This window comes from Typopeltis vanoorti, chromosome 13 (genome assembly GCF_054136105.1).
Source record: "Typopeltis vanoorti isolate ZY-2024b chromosome 13, IOZ_Tvanoo_1.0, whole genome shotgun sequence".
Taxonomy (NCBI): domain Eukaryota; kingdom Metazoa; phylum Arthropoda; class Arachnida; order Uropygi; family Thelyphonidae; genus Typopeltis; species Typopeltis vanoorti.
The window spans coordinates 27,426,968-27,450,263 of record NC_143561.1 but is presented as its reverse complement, the minus strand read 5'-3'; the positions used below and the strand labels follow the sequence as shown (position 1 = coordinate 27,450,263).

The 23,296-nt window shown below is 33.6% G+C and overlaps 1 protein-coding gene across 1 annotated transcript in view; it reads left to right on the top strand.

Moving 5' to 3' along the window:
- The window catches only part of PAN3 (Poly(A) specific ribonuclease subunit PAN3), a 339,191-nt gene that overhangs the window by 44,237 nt on the left and 271,658 nt on the right, over positions 1 to 23,296 (top strand). Inside the window, exon 4 of the mRNA XM_090403152.1 lies at positions 5,265 to 5,415. Within this exon, the coding sequence (XP_090259278.1) occupies positions 5,265 to 5,415 (151 nt within the window). The remainder of the gene's footprint in view (positions 1 to 5,264; positions 5,416 to 23,296) is intronic.

Here is a 23,296-nt window from a genome sequence, read left to right as displayed (position 1 = left end):
CCAGCTTAGATCTGTCTCCTGGCTTCCATCCACTTTGCAACACACATATACTCTGTCTTACCTCTGCTCAGTCTCATACCTCTCACTTCCAGTACTTTCCTCCAACTTTCCAGTTTAGCTGCCACTTCTTCTCTTAAATCTGCACACAGGAAGATGTCATCTGCATACAACATTGTCCAAGGCATGTCATCTGCATACAACATTGTCCAAGGCATGTCATCTGCATACAACATTGTCCAAGGCATGTCTTCTCTCACCTCCTCCGTCACCACCTCCATCACAATATTAAACAGAAACAGACTTGATGCAAGCCAATTGTTACTTGAAAACTTTCTGTCTGTCCCAGACAGGTCCGAACTCTTGTCTTCACATTTCTGTACATCTCCTGCACCAACCTGACATATTTCTCCAGTACCTTCTTCTCCCTCAAACACCTCCAGACTTCTTGCCTTGGCACTCTATCATAAGCTTTCTCCAGATCAATAAAAACCAGATGTAGCTCCCTTTGCTTCTCTTGAAACTTTTCCATCATCTGTCGTCGATTGATCAGGCATGAAGCCAAATTGCTTCTTTGTCCACCTCCACCTCCTTCCTCAGTCTTTCATCAAGAACCTTCTCTAGGATCTTCATTGTGTGGGACATCAACTTTATTTCTCTGTAATGCTTACAGTCTTGTGCATCCCCTTTGCTCTTGTAGATGGGGACAAGAGTACTTTCCCTCCATTCCTCGGATATATTTTCCTGTTGACAAACTTTTATTAACAGGTTCCACAGCAGATCACTTCCCTCTTCCCCCTAGTGCCTTCCATGCCTCCACTAGGATCCAGTCAGGGCCTACTGATTTTCCATTCTTCATCCTCTTTACGGCTTTCTTCACTTCCACTCTACTAATGTTCTGCACCATCCCCTCATTACGCTCCCCATCTTCTCTGTGAGTCCTTGCATTTTCTTCATTCAAAAGCCCTTCAAAGTATATTCTCCATCTGTTTCTTATATACACATCTTTCCTTAATACCCTTCCTTTAGAGTCTTTGATCTGCCTCACATGTACGACGTCCTTTGATGCTTTATTTCTACATTTTGCCAATCAATAAATCTTTCTCTGTCCTTCCTTTGTTTCTAATTGATCATAAAGGTCTTGATATGCCATGGCCTTTGCGTGTGCAACAACTCTTTTGGCTTCTCGCTTTTTCTCTCTGTCCTCTTCCACTCTTGACTCGTCCCACTTCTGCTTTGCCTTCCTCTTAGCCGTCACTGCATCTTGTACATTATTATTCCACCACCAACCCTCCTTCTGCTCTCTAATCTTTCTGGATGTTTCACCAAGCACCTCAATTGCACAGCTTAGAATTACTTTGGAATTATGTCTCCACCAGTCTTGTACACTTTCTAGTTCATCCGAAATCCTCTCTAACACCTTCTCCCTAAAACGGTTCCTCACACCCTCTTCTTTTTAGCGAAACCACATAATTTTCTTCCTCTCATGACTTCCAAAGGTTCCTATCTTCGACTTTATTTTAAAGGCTGTGCACAGCAGCTGGTGTTGCTGCACCACCTGATCTGTTGGGATTACATTACAATTTGTTACTGCCGTAAGATGTTTTCTTCTAGTCAAAATGTAGTCAATCTGTGAACTATTGTTGCCACTTCTGAATGTTATCAAATGCTCTTCCTCTTACAGAAAAAGGAGTTCACAATTGCCAGATCAATTGTGATCTGGCAATTGTGAACGACTTGTGGGGCATATACACATAAGACGACCAATTGCTCTTCTCCAAGACCCAGTTTCATTCGCATGATCCTGTTGTTCCTCCTACTCACTTCCAGCACTTTGCCCTTCATTCTGCCACATACCACAATTCCAACACCATTTCTTCCCTCTTTATTCGCTCCAGCGTAGAACAATTTATACCCATCTCCTAGTTCCTTCGCCTTTTCCCCCTTCCACCTTGTCTCCTGCACGCATAAAATGTCCAATAACAGACATTAATACATGTAACATACATTATAATATAATTATAATGTACATCATATAACAGACATTAATACACTAATCTTATGAATTTACTTCTTTTTGATAATTTAAAGATTGGAATACTTTAGTGGGAGAAGAGAGCATGATAATGTTTCAGGAAGATTTGGTCTTGGACGTAGGAATGAAAGAGGAAAGCAATTAATAGAATTTTGTACACAAAAACAGTTAGTTATAGCAAATACACTATTTCAAGTTCCAAAAAGATACACCTGGGAAGCACCTAGGGATTCAAATAGATATCGAATAGATTATATATTGGTTCAAGAAAAGATACAGAAACCAAATAAAAAAATTGCAAAAGCTATCCAGGTGCCGACATTAGTAGTGACCATAACCTTGTCTTAATGAAAACAGAACTGAAACATAGGAAACAAATCCAAAGATAGAAACCAATAAGATGGAACCTTGAAAAATTAATGAGTAAAGAAGTAAAGAGAGGATACCAAGAGGCAACTGATCATAACATTCCAGAAAACATAAATAGTCAGAATAATATTGAAAACCAATGGAATATGATTAAAGAGTTAATTACAGAATCATCAAATCAATTATTTAAAAATGCAGAAAAAAAAACATTGGATAACAGATGAAATACTTGACTTTATGGATGAAAGAAGAAAATATAAAAATGCTGCTAAAGAAGAAGATGTGGCCAAATACAAATATCTTAAAAATCAAATTACAAGAAAATGTAGACAAGCCAAAAAAGAATATCTGGAAGAACAGTGTAATAACATAGATGAATTATTTAAAAAAGAAAACATAGAGGAAGCCTTTTTTTTAAAAAAAAAAAGCTACTTACTGATGGAAGCCTCAAAAAAGGCTGAAACCGGTTTGGGTAGTGACCTCCCACCATAATATAATAACAGCATACATTTCCTAGGAAATGTGTTTTTACATTATGGAAAATACCAAGAATAGCGATCAGAACTTTACTCACCTTTGCAACGAGTTGCCCGGTATTGTACTACGTACTAGGACTACTTGTATTAGCTCACGCTAGTAATTTCCGATATTTTTATAGTTTACTATATTCGGCATGAAACCCTCTGATTCCAATCTTTGAGTTTCTTATTCGGTTTTAAAACAATGTGGGATTTAATATCCCCTTAATTTAAATAGAGAAAGCCTATAAAGAAATTAACAAACTAACTTTCAAATTTAATAAGAACAGCAAAAACAATGCCATCAAAGATGAAAATGGAAAATCACTAATAGAATCTGAGGATATATTAATGGAATGGAAGAATTATCTTGAAGATCTCTATAATGGCGACGAACTTGATGTTGATATCAGCATAGAAAATCAAAATGAAGATAATCTAGGACCCCCAATAATGTGAGAAGAATTTGATAAAGCACTGTACGAAATGAGTAAGGGAAAAAGTCCAGGTGTAGACAATATTCCTATAGAACTGCTACAAAATCTAGTTGATGAGACAAAAACCTTACTCTATCAATTAATAGCCCAAATCTATGATAGAGGAGAAATACCAAAGGAGTTTACGAAATCAACCATAATACCAATACCAAAAAAGAATAATGCAAACAAATGCAGCCAATTTAGAACAATAGCTTTAATCCCATGTTAGCAAAATTCTGCTAAAAATTATTCAAAAATAGATTGTCTATTTAATGAAGACCAATTTGGATTCGGAAAGAATAAAGGAACAAGAAAGGCAATACTCTGTTTACGAACAATACTAGAGAGAAGATTAGACCTTAGTCAAAATACTTACATTTGCTTCCTTGATTTAGAGAACGCGTTTGATAAAGTAAACCAACAAATACTCCTAAATTGTCTAACTAATATCGGCATAGATTTGAGGGATAGGAAAATAATTTATCAAATTTACAAAAATCAAAATGGACGGATTAAAATCAATGATAAGGAGAAAATAATAAATATAAGGAGTGGAGTAAGACAAGGATGTATACTTTCACCACTTTTATTTAATTTATATATTGAAAAGGCCATTCAGGAAACTAAAGATAAAATAAATAGTGGCATAAAGATAAATGGTGAGCAAGTCATGTGTATAAGCTTTGCTGATGACATAGCCCTTGTAGCAGAAAACAGAAGAACATTAAAAACAATGTTAGAATTACTAAATAATAACCTTGAAAAATATAAAATGAAAATCAACACAGATAAGACTAAAATCATTGTTACATGCAAAATCCCTATCAATATAGAGCATATAGATATCAGCGGGAAACAAATAAAACAAGTGAAAAGCTTTAAATATTTAGGAAGCCTAATAACAGAAGATGGCAGAACAAGAGAAGACATAAGATCAAGAATAAACAATGTAAAAGCCCAATTCTCTAAGATGAAAAACATTTTAACAGGAAACCTCAACCTATGATTGAAAAAAAAATTAGCAAAGACATTGATATGGAGCATTGCACTGTATGGATGTGAAACCTGGATTCTAGGCAGAGAAGATGTAAGAAGAATTGGAGGCTTTTGAAATGTGGTGCTGGCACTGCATGAACAAAATAAAATGGACAGAAAAAAAAATCAAACCAACAAGTCCTGAGAGTGATGAACGAAACAAGAACTCTAATGAAATCAATCAAAATTAGAAGGGATGGGTGGTTTGGACATATACTTCGACATGATGGACTTGTGAAAAGAATAACTGAAGGCAAAATAGAGGGGAAAAGAAGAAGAGGCAGACCAAGGAAAAGCTTTCTTGACCAAGTCAAAGACAGCATGGGTTTGAGGAGTTACCAGGAGATTTAGAAGAAAGCCAATGACAGTGGAATGGAGGAAATTGCTGCTGAGCTGCCAGTCCCAAGACTGATGCAACTGATGATGATAATTTAAAAATAATAGCACTCTGCTGTAATTTAAATGTAATAACACCCAAAAGGCATGATTTTATTTTAGTATATACTTTAATGACGGGGTCATGAAATTCCCAATTCTACTATGCTGTATTAGAATTGGGCCTTAATTTGAACTATCAGTTCAATTATAAATGCTGCTACAACAGCATTTATAATTTAGTACTTTGCATTGACCTGCAATCTGAAGTTCTGATTGTGATCACTTACATAATGATTTTTTTAACTCATAAAAATATGTTGCATGATTGCCTAAAACCACACTGCATTCTACATGCATTAGATTATTTCTATTATTGTTCACTGTGTATATATGTGCTGTTTGATAATTTGACTAATGATAGTCGAATGATAATTTGACTAATTATCATTTCAGACTCCTAATCATAATAATACACAATTTGTCTCCATATCCAATGTAATGGGACCAGGCCGTCTTACCCATAGCATGAGTTCTCCTTCTTTTTCACAATTTGGTCTTTCATCTACACAGCCTGTAAATGCAGCATTTGGTCATTTCAGTACTGGTAAGTTGATATTTAGTGAATAATTTTTGTTATGTATAGTTCATTAAAACCAAACATAATTGAATTTTACAAAGTTCTTATGCAATTAGTTTTATGTCACTGTGTATTTAGCTTCAAGTGAAATATCAGTATTATAGTTGTTTACTGATAGTTTTGAAATCATTGAATAAAATCATTCCCATGAATAGTTAATTCAAAATAGTATGATTCAGAAGTGAGAGAATACCAGAAGTACACATTATTTTTTTTAGGTATAGCACTGCCTCCATTAGTATGGTTTTTGATTTATTGTGCTTTATTTGACACCACATTTCAGATAATATGGAATCAAATTTGATTCACCTACTCCGAGCATAGTACCAGATGTAGACTAAAATTTTCAGACAGTGCACAAATGCATGAAAACAGTGTGGCGATGAATTTAACATGAGCATATTTGTGTATTGTTTTCTGTTATTTGCTGTGCAGTATTTTATTTTAAATTACTATTCTTTGTAATACCCTCAACTATGGACAAAAGCAAGGAGGAGGGGAATAATGGCAGTGATGAAACAAAGTTGATTACTTTAGGGAAATAATTAGAAGTAATAAAAAAATGAATGTGTGATAGCAAAGAGAAAATTTATGGAAACTTGGGAGTAAAATGAGTTAATACTACATGATAATTTGAGCAAAGCAAATAGGTATAAGGAAAAGGTTAAATTTTCATCAAATTCAGCAGGAATGCAGACACATAAATAGATGCATTGCAGTGATTCAGAGGGAACTTATTATGTCTGTATGGTTTGAAGATTTAATCAAAAACAAATTTTGCTCAGTACCATGACTATTAAAGTGAAAGCATTAAACTTGCTATCTACTGTAAAAGAAAATGAGAATCAAGCAATTGAAGAAAATTTTACTGCTTTCAAAACCAGTTAGTTCTGTCTGGTTTTGAACATTTTTTGAAAACTGAACAGAATTGCCTAAAAGACTTAAAAGAATATTCAAAAACTGAACCTGTTCAGTTTTTAATGTATCTTGGATTCAAACAGTTCATGCTTGAATAACAACAGGTTAATCTGTGATTTCATAGGTAAAGAAGCTGTGTTAAATAATGCAGCTTCTTTACCAAAATTATTTAATTCAGCTTCTCCACTATTTTGAAGACAATAGGAGGAAGGAGGTTATAGTGCTGAATGAATATTTAATGTGGATGAAACTAGCTTGTTTTTGAAATGAATAACTTCTAAAATTCTTCAAGATGAAGAATCTCAACCTGGATTTGAAGGAACAAAAGTGTAACATTTTTATTATGAAGTTATGCTGCAGAAAGTTTGAAAAAATTGTAACCACTGCTTAGGCATCATTCATGGATCCTCATGGCTCTTAAAGGCTATTACCAGCAATTATTATGATTAGCACTCCAAATTATTGCGTAATTTGGTGTGCATTATAATGATTGCTGGTTATAGCCTTTAAGTTGTGCTAGTAAAAAAAAGGCATGGATGATAAATTTGAAAATTGAATGTAGAATGTCCAATCCTCACCTTCTTATGGTGCACCCTGTTGGGTATCTATGTGGATACTGAACGAACGAGGATGGGCTGGCAATTTGGGATTTTGCCGACCAAATTGTATTCTTATTGGCTTAAACCAATATACAAATATGATGGTACAACATGACAAAATTTCATACCGGCTGGGGCGTCACCCGGTTAAACAATGCCCCCCCCCATTGTTTTTGCCAGGGAACCAGGCCGAACAGCGAAAAGTCAGCTACTGGAACAAATCTGAAAGCACCCCCCCCCCCCCAACTCAACATCACCAGAGTTAAAGATCGGTACTATCAACATAAGAAGCCTGAATGGCAAAGAAATGGAGCTACCTGAGGAACTGGATAAGTACCAGATGGATATAATAGAGGTGACTGGAACAAAAAAGGCAAAAACTGGTGAGATCTTTCTGAGCAATAAATGCAAAATGTTATAATCAGGCAATGACAATCAAGGAAAAGAAGAAGTATCCATTGTATTCAACACTAAATACGAGGCTAATCTTGTTGAATGACAGGCAGTATTAAGTAGAGCGATGTGGGCAAATATCAGAATGGGGAACTGGACAATGATACTTATTTGTGCCTATGGTCCCACAGAAAGGTCTACTAAGGGAGAAGTGGAGGAATTTTTTGAGGCTCTAGAGAAAGCTACTGATACAATGAAAAAGGAAAAGTGGATCTAAATAGCAGAGTAGGAAGTGATTGTCAGACATACAAATATGTTTTGGGAAAATTTGGGGAAAAGAGCAAAGCTAATAATAATGGCAAATACCTGTTGGATTTCTGCTCAGGACATGGACTGGTTATTACTAACACCATGTTCCAACATAAAAATGTGCACAAATTCACATGGAGAGAAGATGAAAGAAATAAGAAATGTCTCATTGACTATGTTATTGTTGATAATGATGTTTTCTCCCTTGCGCAGGACACCAGAGTATATAGAGGATTTGAAATTGGAAGTGATCACTATTTAGTTACAAGCAGGATAAAATTGAATTTCATATTGAAAAGAATAACATGTAAGAAAGTTTTAAAGCAAATTAAAGTTGAGCTGCTCTCAGATGTGAACTGTAGACTAAAATACACAAAGATTATTGAAGAAAAAATGAAAGAGTTTGGAGTCTGAACAAGTAACAGACTGATCTGGAAGAAAATTGTAGATAGGAAGTTAGTAATGATGTAAATTTTTCATGTAGTACTATCATATCCTTTACACCGCTTGAGAGTACGTGACGGGAATTTGATGATGATGTAAAATTATTGTTGCTAAATGAAAGATTTTAAAGCCTTAATTGATTTTGCATAATGCCCTGGGTATCACAGTATACTTGATTTAGTGACTTGTGTGTCAAGGCAATATTTATACCTGAATATGACATAATGCAGTATGTCCATGATACTCAATTTTTAAGGTTTACTATTGAAGTATTTTTGCACAAGCAAAAAATTGAACTGAAGCTACAACAGGGGACAGTGTGCTTTCATTTGTATAATTTTGTGAGAAATATAAAGGATGGCATTGAAAATCTTGAGTCATGATTTGGTGGCAATTACCAATGAGAGCTGTATGGAAATATATTATGCTGCATTGTGTAAATAATTTGACTTTCTAACTGGTGCTGAACTTATTGAAGAAATAACTGATGTCGGATGAGAACTAGATTTAAGTGAATTAGATACTACAAATGTTCATGAATTGCTTGAATCTCATATTGAACTCAGATCATAATGATTTAGAACAACTGCCTACATTTGAAGAAGAGAACAGTTCTGAATCAGATAAAAATGAACTGCCGAAGAAGTTTGCCCTTAAAATAACATCACTAAATATTTTACACTTTTGAAACTTGTAGCAAATTATGAATGATGATCCCAATCGAACAAAGCTTGCAAGTCCACCGAAATCTGGAGAATCATGTTAGTTGCTACAGAAAAATGTATGAGAAGAAGAGAAAAAAAATACTAACTCAGTTCAAACTTTGCTACTGATGTACTGTTTTTTCAAAAAATAAATTACAAGATCTACAGTAATTCACTCGGTTTTGATAATGCCCCTTGGTTGGAAAGACTTATGCCCATTTAGGATATGAAGAACCTTGATCAGCGTTTTTCAGTTGAAAGTGAGTTAGTCATCCTCTTTTTCAGTTGAAAGTGAGTTAGTCATCCTCTTATACAGTTTGCTTGACCATGGTGAGTCAATGAGCCCTAACTCTCAAGAGAAAAAGAAAAATAAATAAATAAATACATACTTTTTCACACATTTTTGTGCATTTACTTTTATTTGAAATAAACCTATGATTAAAATATTATCTTTTGTAGTCATACCCATCCATAGATTCATTTGACATCATCAGATGCCATATGGTCACTCTGCTCCTCAGTGATGTGCCCACCAATCCTCACCAGATGTTCTATTTGTATGTTTTTCAAGTGGTTTCACCTCTTTTAAATTTATCTTCTATTACTGTTTTGAGAAATCCTTCCATTCTATCAATACCCTTAAGGAGTCTTAAAGTTCTACCAATAATTTCTAACACTCATTGATTTGTTTACCTCTCAGTATATGAGATCCTTAGCGATCTCCTGTAACACTACATCTCAAAAGCAGTTATCCTTTTATTATCAGACTTCTTTAGGTTCCAAGTTTCATGTCTATAAGTCACTATTGAAAAACATCTGCATCCAGAATCTTCAGCTTTGCTCCTGTGGATATATCTATCCTTCCAGATTTTAGATATCTTTGGCCTTTAGCTATTCCTAATCTTCTGATTTCTTCTGAACAGCAGTTCTTCATATTAATGATGGATCTCACTTACTCAAATTTGCTTAATTCCTCAATTATTTTTTCATTCAAGTACACTTGTATGAAACACATGCAGTTTACCATCATAGAAGACCATGCTAACAGGATTAATTGCTCTGTCATAAGCAGTAATCAGGGTTCTCTCAGATGTTAAGTTACTTGGTCATGACAGGCTACTTGGCCCAAAACGTGACCAAGTAACTTACACCTGAGAAAACCCTGATTACTGCTTATGATAGAGCAATTAATCCTATTGTCATGGTCTTCTATGGCTATAAATTGCATGTTCTGGTTGATGTGCCTCTTTGATGGGATAAAAAGCCCAAGTTTCTGGGAGGAAAACCCTCCCACCTCTGTATCAGACCAGCTAACCCATCCTTCACTTGAAAAGCCCTGATAAAGGTTCTTCACATCCTAGACAGGATTCAAACCCAGGTCTTTTCAATCAAAGGGCATCAATACTGACTGAGCTATGGAGGGTCTTTTTTTTTTTAAAATCTAGTAATTCAGTACTGTTTTCAATGAGTGTGATTTGATTAGTATGTATGTTCATCGAGAGTGAGCTCTTTTTAGTCGTGGGCTTGAAGGTCATTTTTTTTTTTTTTTTAAAGTAGTAATTTTCAAGTGTCTGGTTACTCATTCACTTTTTTGTCAGGTACTCTGGTAGATGTAGCAGCATCTGTTGTGATTCCCTAATATTTAATTATAAAATAAACACTCGGCTATTACACGACAGAGTGTATAATTAAAAAATGAATTATAAATTTACTTATACAAGGCTAAATACTTAAAAAAAAAAGTTTCACCAGCAACTAGTATACCTCTGAATCAAAAAATTAGAATAATCAAAGAAAATGTGTTGAATGATTTGCAATTCTAATTTATTGCATAGAAAATAATTATTACCAAATATGAATTAGCATCATCTAAATCTATGTACTTTGTAGATTACCCTGTAAACAATAAAAATGTAATATAAATTATAAGAAAACTGTTATTTTAAAAGATTCACAAAATTAGAATAATTTTTAACATGATTCAAAATATTAGAATAATGTGAAAATAAATGCACAGAAATTACAGTCAAAGGAAATAACATGATAATTAGTTTGTCTCCTTATAATCTGTTTATCTGTTTGTATAAATAATCTGTTTGTCCCCTTTCCTTTTATTACTGTTCATAAATGGTTGGGCATATTATTACTATGGTTCAGTCTTTTTGATCAAACATGCCCATATGGTCTGCAGACTAGGAACAAGTTCATTTTTGGGCAATTTCTTTCTTGAAGACTTTTCTTCATAATTCCCCACAAATTCTCAATGAGGTTTAAATCTAGTGAGTTTGCCAACCAAGGAATTACTTGATTTGCCTTTCTTTGAGCCATCTAGTAGTGGTCTTGGAAGTGTGACAAGAAGCTGAATCTTGCTGAAAAAGGAAATAACCATCACATAAATCTTCCAATACTGGCAACATAAAGTGCTCAAGAATTTCTTCGTACACTTTGGAATTGACTCTTTCGTAGACAATACACAGCCTACCTGGATCCTCTGCAGTCATACATCCCATACCATGGCTTAGGTTGCAAATTTCACCAAATGTTTCATGCATTCTTTATCAAATGCTTGTTTGCTTTAAGAGCCAAACACATATCCCTTGATGACCACAGGACACACAAAACATACATTTATTGCTAAAAAGTACCTTTTACTAGCCCTCTTGACCCCACAACAGTCTTTTCTTACACCATTGCACTCTAGCTGCCTTTTGCTTGGAAGTCATAGGCGGCTTCATCTTATGCACACATTGATTTAAAACCCAATTTGTGAAGTTGTCTCAACATAATAGATTTAGACCATTCACACCTAGTTCTTTCCGTCTCCTCTGAAATTGCACTTACACTCGGAAGCAGTTCTTCACAATATTCTTCAATCCCCTCTCATCTCTTGATGTAGATATTATCTTTTGACTGCTATTGCAGCAATTATTTTGAAAACTCTGGTTATTAGAATACTGTCTCAATACTCTGCTCACACTTGCTTGAGAACATTTCAATTCCTTAGCTATAAACTCAGTTCGCATCTATATATGCTATTTCTGTGCTTTCCTCAAAACCAATCGGGAAAAATTTGGAATATTCTAATATTTTAAAACTTTTTAATTTTGTGAATGTTTTCAAATAACAGTTTTCTTATACATATTTATTCAAATATAACTCGGGCCTCTGATTTTACTTTACGAAAAAAAAAGTTTCGCATTTACCTCGCACACGAAAAAAAAGTTTAAACATGTTCACATTGGGCCAATAGTAACTTGCTCACTGAGGTAAACACCACATCCTCCCAAAAGCCACTATGCTGCAGACAGAAGAAAAAACAAGTAATTTTATTGTATCACTGAATAAAGTACAGAGATATTTGCAGTCTGTATATATATTTGTCAACAAATATTGCAATTAGAGACAGGTGAGAATAAATGGCACTAACTAATGAATTAGATGTCTCCTCCCACAGAAATTATGCTATATAGACTCAAGCAAAACCATATGTTGTACTGCCAAACACAGTATCTAACTTAAAACTATTGTCAAAACATTTGTCCAAATTTTAAATTACATGAATTACTGTTTGATTGCATTTGAAATTTTCGATGTTATTAAGACAGATCACAAAGGCTAGCTTCGAATAAAATTCTACCAGCAAATTGAAACTAACATGCCATTTAATGTGTGCACGAGTCTGCCTGCCAGTCCGACGCAGAAGTGGCACACAAACAAGCAGTAATAAAATTCAACTGAAATGTTGAAACTTTGTGTCAGTTGAGCCCACCTGTGCAACGCAGAACATAATGAGAAGTCCCGTCGGAACAATAAACAGGCAAAACACCACCCCCGATGTGAATGTGTTAAAACTAAGAAATATATAGTGAATGTTGTTGTTGTTATGCCAGTTTCAGGTGTTTTGAAATTTTAATTTCAACTCAACAATTGTCGGCTTACCTTTGTTGTTGAGTTGTGCAACCTTTTGTTTATACTGCACCAATCATATGCACATCTTCATAGCTGCTCTATCTCTACTGGCCTACCATTGCTGTCTGTTTCATGCTCTGCTTTCACTTCTCATTAGTTATTCGTGAAGGACTGTTCATTACGTATCTCAAGTCTTGTAAATTGCTGGTAATTTTTGCTTGAAATATGGAGAAACTTTCAAGTTACAGTGCTGCTTTTAAACTCAAAGATCTTACGATTCCGAAATGATAAAAGGACCAAGAATGAAACTGTCTTTTAAGTTAATTACAGAATCAGAATTATCGCTAAAGATTCAAATATATTGGTGATGAAGGTGAGCAGCCAATTGCATAAATAACTTTGATAATTAAAATTTAAATACATTAATTTTATAAATAAGGTGAGCAATTATAATTTTATTGAATGCTAAGAATTTAATTGTAAATGCCAATTTATTTTTTTCTGAAAAACTTTAGTTTCCAAAAATCCCCACATATATATCTCACATCAGATTTTTTAACTTTAATGTTGGGAAAAAATGAGAGTTATGTTGAAGTAAATTAGAGTTTAGATCTCCAACAAAGGTAATTTATTTTACAATTTGAGTGAATCTACAAAGTATGTTGACTTAGATTATGTTAATTCATATTTGATAATAATTATTTTCTATGCAATAAATTAGAACTGCAAATCATTCAACATATTTTCTTTGATTATTCTAATTTTTTAATTTGGAGGTGTATCACAAATAGTTCCTTCTTCCATTTATATTCTGAATATTGTACATATAAAATTTATTTATAAAATATATTGTATATATAAATAGTGGACCTAATGTAATGACAACATGATTTCTGACAGAAAATAATGATCACTAGAGTATCTCAGTTCCCATGCTCATTCTTCTTCGCTGCCTCTTTCACTTTGTTTCACTCTGCAACTGAATTGGGAAGCAATTGTGTCAATAGGAAATTTAAATCAATTTAAATTTATTTAAATTTATTCTTAACTTTTTCTCAGTTATACTTGCATAAATCTTACAGGAAGAATCTCTTAGTAGCCAAATTCTTCTGTAATTCTCACATTCAGTTTTATTTCCTTTTTATAGATGGGTACTATGATAGCTCTATTCCAATATATCTGAAATTTGATCCTCTGACTAGATCTTCTGAATTATGTAGTGTAGCCATTGTAAAACATTTATACCTACATATTTGAACATTTTTTATCGAATGTCTACTCCAGTTGCCTTTCCATATTTTGGGTATTTGATGACTTTTTCTACGACATGTATCGATATTTATTCCTGATGCATTCCTGTTGAGTGTTTTCTACCCTGTACTACCACTGCATATTTATGTTTCATTTAGCAGTCTTTCAAATTAATTACTCCAGACATCTAGAATATCGTTAGCTTTAGAGTTCATGTCACCTTGATCATCTCTGATTCCTTTTGCAGTACTTTTTTCATTAATTTTTAAACTCTTTCAATAACCTCCAAATACTTTGCTGCCTTTCTGATATTTATTTCTATGTTCTTATCAAAATCTTTCCACGACTTTTGTTTAGCTAGTTTTACATCATGCTTCCAAACAGGTTATTTGCTATACCAATGGATCGTCAGACACCAATATGATTAATGGAGGCGCTGGTATTCTTCTACTCCTGAAAGGTGAAAAACTTGCAATAAAAGTTGAATCTGGGAGAATTGCTTCCAATTTTACCAGCGAACTTTATGCAATAAAGAAAGCACTTAATGCCTACTTAAAATTATCATCATCTCAACAATCTGAGGGAATTATAATTTAGTGACTCAAGATCAGCTATGGAGGCAATCAAAAATGGCAATACCAAACTCACACAAGACATCCATTAACTCTTAAATCGACTAAAGTGTTTAGGAAAAAGTTGCATTTTACGATTGATTCCTGCTCATGTAGGCATTGATTACAATGAAGCAGCTGATAAATTAACAAAAGAGGCCAGAGAACTCAACCAAGAAACTCACAAGATAACTCTTGCTGATGCTAATGCACTAGCAAAAGCTAAACTAATTCCACTGAAATCAGTGATACAACATCAAATTCCTGAAATCAATGCCGACAGAAAGACCTCCACCACGATAGCAAAACTATGAACAGGACATTATAGAGAAATGAAGATCAATACAGATGATACGAGAACATATAGAAACTGCAACAACTGTCCCAATACTGAACTGACACCCACTCACATCTTTACTTGTCCAGCAATTACTGCAGCCTTGCAAGAAATAGATCCTAATCCTGAACAACAGCTCTATACAAACAAAATCATCGACATAGCCAAAGCAGTTCAAGGAGCACATGGAAACATCTAAGAAATGAAACAACATGCTTCATTTCTTACATTTTTCTCTTTATTCTCTAAGAACACAAGCTGACTTACTTTCAATACACTTTTTTCTCTTCATTGTCTACCTCTTTCACTTCCCAAATTCACCACAGAGTTCTGATTTTTCTGTCCTTGCATACAACCTTACCTCATACTCTCTGGCTGAATCAATCAGTTTTATTTATGGTTTGCCACCGAAAACTTTACTTTTTAAACTTTTGCCAAAGAGTTTAAAAACAAGAACCAAATCCAAGGTTTGGTTCTTGTTTTTAAACTCTTTCATTTTTTTTTTGAATAATGGTTGTATATTTTAATCTAATGTTCACATCTGAAAGCTGTTAGACTTTGTTTCAGTTTAAAATTTTCTTATATATCCTTCTTTTCAGTATGAAATTCTGAAAAGAATTTCATCACTATCAACAATGATATAGTTGCTGCGATTTATTTTATTTGCATCTTCTCTATGTGAATTTGTAAACATTTTTATTGTTGGAACATGTAATAACTAGTCCATGTCCTTTTACAGAAATCCACCAGATACTTACCATTATTATTATTATTACTTTGCTCTTTTCTTCAAATTTTCTCCAGAATATTTCTATATAGCTGGTAATCGTTTTGTACTGTGCTGTTTAGATCTCCAACAAAGATTATTTCCTTTTTCGTATATCAACTGCCTTCTCTAATGCCTTCAAATTTAAAATTCCTCCACTTCTTTAGTGTAACCTTCTCTGAAACATAGGCACAAATAAGTATCATTGTCCAGTTCCCCTTTCTAATATTTGCCCACATCACTCTTAATATTGCCTGCCATTCAAGGAGATTATCTGTTTATTTATTGTGGAATACTAGAGCTACTCCTCCTTTTACCTGATTGTTTTCTGAATATAACATCTTGTATTTGTTGCTTAGAAAGGTCTCACATGTTGTTGTCGTGACGTTCTATTTTTATGTTATGTTCTAAATCCGCCATCTTGGTTCAAGTCACTCTTATCAATAAAACAACTAATTGCAAATTGATCACAGATCCAAAAGTAGGGAAATTTATAATTATACTGCGCCACCCTATTCTTAGATTAATCTATATAAAATAGTAGGATCAATTTTTAATTAAGTTAGCAGTCTCCTCATTTATTTAGGCCGAATTATTTACTATTCCACTTGGGGTTCCTGCAAGATTCGAATATTTATGAACGGTGCAATAAAAAGGAATTCAGGCAAACACAATATTTAGATTAACAAAATAAAACATTTAATATATGATATATATAACAAATACAAGAATTCTGCTTTAAAATGAAACAATGCAATTAACTTAATACATCTTGCTAAGTCACTCATGCCAATTCAATGTTCTAAACTTTCACATGCAATTCACAGCTTCAAAATCACAAGCTTTCTTAACTCAAGTTAATAAAACGAAACTTCTTATTTAATCAGTCTCCACATATCTATCAGCTGTATTTAATGTTTAAATTCACAGGAAGCACTAATCAAGGTGGACAATATTCCAAGCAATCTTATTTCGGACTTTGAACTTCGAAGATATGTTAATGTTAGAATAAACAGACAAATATGACTACTCTTACCAGATACAATCTTCAATACATCAATTAATTATGAGCACACTTATGAATTAACTTATTTACGTTAGCGGAACACATTAATAAAAATTCTCCAACGATTTAACTGAACTACTGTCAATTGCGCTTCACTACTCAAAAAAAAAAAACACATCAATAAGGCACTGATATCTTTTCTTGTTTACTTTTCTCAAACTAGTTAATTTCAATATAATTCTTCTCAGGGCAACATAGAATTAAGACGTAATCCTAGACTAACTGGAACTAATCAGAATTTTTCATTGAATGTCCAGTTCTTTATTTATCCGGATATGGCATTAATTTTCTTATACAACACAGCTGACTTCACTTGCAGCTAAGTATATAATTCACTATGTTTTGGCTCATTTCAAAACTCTATTCTCATGAATCTATGCCCTAGAGAACTTATAATTTTCTTCCACTTCCTTTGCTTGTATCCTACCTTCCTTCCCGCTCCGCAAAAACTTCCTCTCCTCTCTAATTAAAAATCTTCTCTATATATAATATCTTTCCTCTCCTTTCAGTCCGAAGGTCATGCTCTATTCGACTCGTGCTTGTTTATTTCATGCGTCTCCATGACAACAAATAAACGCAAACATTTCGCTAATGTAATACAATGCTCTACTACTACATGAGTGATTACATAACGTTAAATTTTCACAAATAAGAATAAACAGAATATTTGAGCTACTTAATCAGCTTTTTCATTACGTATAGAATTAATTATAATAATACTTTTCGTTACATCATATATATATTTTAGTTATTATAAATTCTGCACATATTATTGCTTAACAAATTAATAGTAGGTTAAGTTTAGAATAAATATTTAAATAGTAATCCTAAATTAAGGAATAATAAATAATTTTTATACAAATCATGATTAATACATAATAAGCAATGTTAAATGTGAATGAAAAAAAAATAAATTACACAACATAGTTTCACAATTTAACATTGTCTTCTTTCTTTCAATAACACCTATTATTGTCGATCTGACACTTATCTTGTTCTTCTGCTAATTCCATTTCTTTTTCATTGATGCTTATGTTGATGGTGCTAATTTTGAACTCTGACACTGAGCTGGTATTTGTTCCAATAGCTTACTATTTTGTTGTTCTCTCTGGTTCCCTGATGAAAACAATGGAACTTTGTTCAACTGGGTGATGCCCCAGCCAGCATGCAATTCTGTCATGTTGTGTTGTACTATCATTTTGTATTATGGTTTAAGCTAATAGGAATACAATTTGGGTCAGCTAAATCCAAAATTGCCAACCCATCCACACTTGTTCATTATCCAGGTAGATACTTCACAGCATGCACCATGAGAAGTGGAGATTCTTTAGGATTCTATATCTTAAATTGAATAAGAAATTTGGCAGTCATTATTGTTACAGCAAATAAAAATAATAGGTAGGAATATTAATACACCTGGTCGTCGATTTACGACCACACAAAAAAAAGAAAATAAATAAATTAATTAATAATAAATCAGGCAGCTGCGCGTACGATAACTGTGGGATACGATAGTTATCGTACGATAACCCGCATTCGATAACTATCTCTCACATACACTCAGTCACTCTCAAGCATCTGTTGCATGTGGTGTATTAATTAAAATTCTACTGAAATACTACCTATAAAATGTCTAGTAAAAGGAAAATGCCTTCATCTACAGATACGCCAGCTAAGAAGTCAAGGAAAACTATTGATTTAGAGTGTAAAATGAAAGTTATCCAGAAGTATGAAGGCGGAAAGAAAGTGAATATGATAGCTCGTGACTTGAAGTTATCGCATTCCACGGTATCGACGATACTTAAGGACAAAGAAAGAATTCGGGAAGCTGTGAAAGGTTCCACACCTATGAAGTCTACAATTTTAACCAAACAATGACAGGGACCCATCCATGAAATGGAGAAATTGTTGTTTATGTGGATGGAAGATTTAATACAGAAAAATTCACCCATGAGCTTTTGCACAGTGTAAGCGAAGGCTAGAAGTCTGTTTCAGAGTTTAAAATCACGTGCCGGAGACGATTATGCAGAAGATTTTCAGGCTAGTACTGGATGGTTTAAGCATTTTAAAAAAAGATTTGCTTTGCATAATGTACGTGTCGCAGGAAGTGCAGATGAAGATGAAGCCCAAAATTCGTTGATAGTTTCGACTCTTTAATCAAAGAAGAAGGTTATCTACCGGAACAAATATTTAACGTAGATGAAACTGGCTAATGGAAACGCATGCCTAATCGTACGTACATACACCAAGAAGCAAAAAGGATACCAGGATTCAAAGCTTTTAAGGATCGGTTGAATTTGTTGCTTGGTGGGAAAGCTGCAGGTTTTAAGCTAAAGCCTTTTCTCATTTATCGTTCAGAAAACCCTCGTGCATTTAAGCACATCAACAAGCACACACTGCCCATTTACTACCATTCAAACCCTAAAGCTTGGATGACTCAAGCACTGTTCGAAGACTAGTTCGTGAACTGCTTTATTCCCCAGGCTCGTGAATATTATGCGGAGAGAGGTATCCCTTTCAAGATTTTATTGATTATGGAGAGTGGTTTTTATGCCACCTAACATCACCGCTCTCATTCAATCTATGGATCAGGGTGCTATTTCAGCATTCAAGGCTCACTCCCTCAGAATGACATTCACACAAGCCATCGAAGTGATAGATTCTGATGCTGATTTATCTTTGCGAGACTTTTGGAAGCAGTACAACATTCTTCAGTATATCAAGAATATTTCGACCGCATGGGAATGTGTAACAAAGAATTGTATGTCAGGAATTTGGAAAAGTGTCTAAAATGTTATGCGAATACATTTGAAGGATTTGAAAAAGGAGAGGAACTTGAAGTGATTACAGAAAAAATAGTTAAACTTGCAAAAAATCTTAAATTAGAATGTGAAATAGAAGACATAGAGGAGTTGCTAGATTGTGAAATAAAAGAACTTTTGGATGAAGAGTTCATTGAATTGGAAGCACAGAGAGTGTCAGAAGAAAAAGCGAGAGAGGAAGAAGAGGAGCCAGAAAAGAAATTCACTGCAAAGAGTTTATCAGATCATTTTCACAACTGAATAAAGCTCTCGCCAGTTTCGAAGCAATGGACCCTAATGTCAAACGATTTACAAAGGTTGAACGTATCATTCAAAATGCTGTGCGTTGTTATCGTGAGATATATGAAGAAAAAAAGAAACAAACTGTTCAAACAAAGCTCAGCATGTTCCTCATCAAGAGCCCATCTCCTACCTCAATCCAAGAACATGACCCTGATGATCCACAACCCAGCACAAGCAAAGATTAAAAATTGATTTTGTAAATTTCATTTGTATTAATTTTTACATTAATTTTAGATTGTATTTTTGTGTTTACAGTACAGTATGTGCAGTATTATTTTTCACATTATGTACAGTATACATAATTATAAATGTAAAAGATTATAAAAATAAATTATAAAAAGATTAGAAAGATTAAAGAATATGATATGATAAAAAGATTAGAAAGGTTAAAGAATACTGTTAATAAATATATGGCCGACATACGACCAAATCGACTTACGACCTGTCATCTAGAACGTAAGTTGATGACCAAGTGTACGTTAATTTTATTTTTAATGGAAAACCTTTGAAGAAAGTAAAATATTTCAACTATTTAGGCACAATTTTAATGAAGATATCAAATTAAATATGGAAATAGAGAATAAATCTGGTATGCTATGGTCAGACTCACTTGAATAAATTTATATGGAATAAGAGAGAAATTACCCAAAATACTAAATAAGTTCTGTACAAGACGGTGTTCAAACCAATGCAGCATAACTTATTGATCAGAGAATTGGAGTAGAAATAAATAGCCAAAAAAAAAAATTAGGAGCATGAACAGATGGCATCATTTGCAGGATAATTAAACATGAATATATTAAGGGAGGAACTTGATGAGTGTCTATTAAGGAATCTAGACTAAAGTGAAATAAAATGATGTATGGCATTGATTAATAGTATGAAACTATCAGTTAATAGCATGAGTAAGATGTTTAACTGCTGAGGATGTATTGATTAACATTGGCAATTCTTCACTCTTCTCTTCCCCACCAGGAAATTAGGACCAAAAAAAATTCTGAATTTTCATTTAAATATACAAAAAACCCTATCTTTATGTATTCTTGAATTAAAACACAGATTAAAAATGATTAAAAAAACTTGTAGTAAATTATATTAGCTAAGATATTTTAAAAAATTGATATGTATTTTTAAACCTCCATCACTCCAAATTGAAGGTTGGATTCATGTCTGTTGATTAAAGTGGAGTTTCAAGATGGCAAAGAAAATTAATTTTTGATCATGATAATTGGGTACTTAAAATTTTTGACTGGTAATAAATCACTAATTAGTTTTGAGTGGGATAAAATTGAATTTTCATATTGAAAAGAAGAATGTGTAAGAAAGTTTTAAAAGGAATCAAGGTTGAGTAGCTTTCAGAGATGAACTGTAGACTGAAATACACAAACATCATTGAAGAAAAAATAAAAGAATTTGAAAACAAGAACCAAACCGTGGATATTCAATGCAAAGCCCTGAAGAAAACATCAATTGATTCAGCCAGAGAGGCATGTGATGAGATTGTGTGCAAGGATAGAAAAATCAGAACTACATGGTGAACCCAGGAAGTTAAAGGGGTGGTTGAGGAAAATAAGAAAGCATACTTGAAAGTTCCTGGCAAGTAAGTCAGCTTGTGCTCTTAGAGAATGCAGAGAAAAATGTAAGAAAGTGAAGCAATTTGTAAAAGTTGCTAAATAATATCATGGGAAGATTTTGGTAAGAACATAGAAAATAAATATCAGGACAGTGGCAAAATATTTTTGTGGCTATTGAAAAAAACTTATGAAGGGAAGAAATACTGTAAAAGGAATCACAGATGATAAAAGGTGACATGAAAACTAAAGATAAAGATATTCCAGATGTCTGGAATAATTACTTTGAAAGTCTGCTAAATGAAAAGAACAATGTTAGCATGATGGGAAAAAAACTTCCACAGGAATGCAGTCAGGAATACATATCCATTCTTGAAGTAGAAAAAGTCATCAAAAACCTGAAATGTGGAAAGGCAACTGGAGTAGATAAAATTTGGCCAGAAATGTTGAAATCTGGAGGCATAAAAGTTTTAGTGGCTGCATTACATAATTCAGAAAGCCTAGTCAGAGGATAAAATTCTGAATTATTGCAGCAGAGCTCTCTTATAAAAAAAAAAAAAAAAAAAAAAGGAAATAAAACTGAATTTGAGAATTACAGAACTATTTCCTTACTGAGCATTCCTGATAAAATTTATGTAAGTACACTTGAGAAATGGCTAAAAAAATTGTGAAAGGGAAGCTTGGTGAAGAACAAGCTGGATTCAGGCCAAATAGAGGTTGTGAGGATCAGATTTTCACTTTAAAACAAATAGTTGAGAAATCTTGGGAATATAACAAGGATTTGTATTTAAGTTTTGTTGATCTGTAAAAGACATATGGCAAGGTGTCAAGAGGAAAGCTCTTCAAAACACTACAGTTATATGGTGTAAATGGGACATTATATCAAGCAATACATAGTCTCTATTTAAGCTTAAGTCAGCAGTTATAACTGCTGACTTAAGAGGTACAGGAAGATGGTTTGAGATAAAATCAGGTGTGTGACAAGGGTTCACATTATCTCCACTGTTATTCATATTTATAAATTTAGGGACACAAAACACACGTGTTGAAAATATTATTTTATTAATTATTAATAAAATAACACTTGATGTTTTGACCCCTGTATAAGGAACCAAGTTACATGCTCTAGCCCTGTATACCGGTAAACTAAATCTATGTAGTTAATTAATCCTTTTTCCTAGCCTGACTTCTAGCGATAAAAAAAAAATAATAATAAATAAATATAAAATAAAAATAAATAAATATAAAAAAAATTAAAAAAAATACAACTACAATAAACTGCTAAAGTCCTCATGCATTAATATTCTTCTGGATTTGTACAGTTCGGATTGTTATAATACGATTTCCTTCAGTTGCTGTTGAATGTTACAAACACTTCACCAGGTTGTCTTCTTGTAGTGGGATTTTTCTTCCGCTTGTTTAGGTTGTTATACAGGTTGTAGATGGGTCCTCCACATTCTTGGAATGGTTAGGCCATCGTTTTTGTTGAGATTTGGATTATGTTTGAGCATTTCACATGACCCTTTAAATTTCCTCTCAAACCAGGTTTTGGTGCAGTGTAGTGACTTGGTATTTTTCCAATCAATTCTGTGGTATGTTTGGAGTGCGTGATCAGAAAGACCGGTTTTTCCAAAATGGAGGTATTTAATAAGTTATTTCTCCTAAAGTCCTGATGGTGCCCCCTAGCGGGCAATGTTGGTATTCTTGGGCGATTGGGCTGAAGGTCTTCTGATGTAGGTTTCCCAAATTTCAGGCAGTCTCATGCAGCCAAATTTATTGAGGTTTGGATTGTTTCTTAGGGCTGAAGCTGATTCCATGAAAAGCCTTTCATATTTGTATTTACTACAGTGTATTATCGTGGCTTTC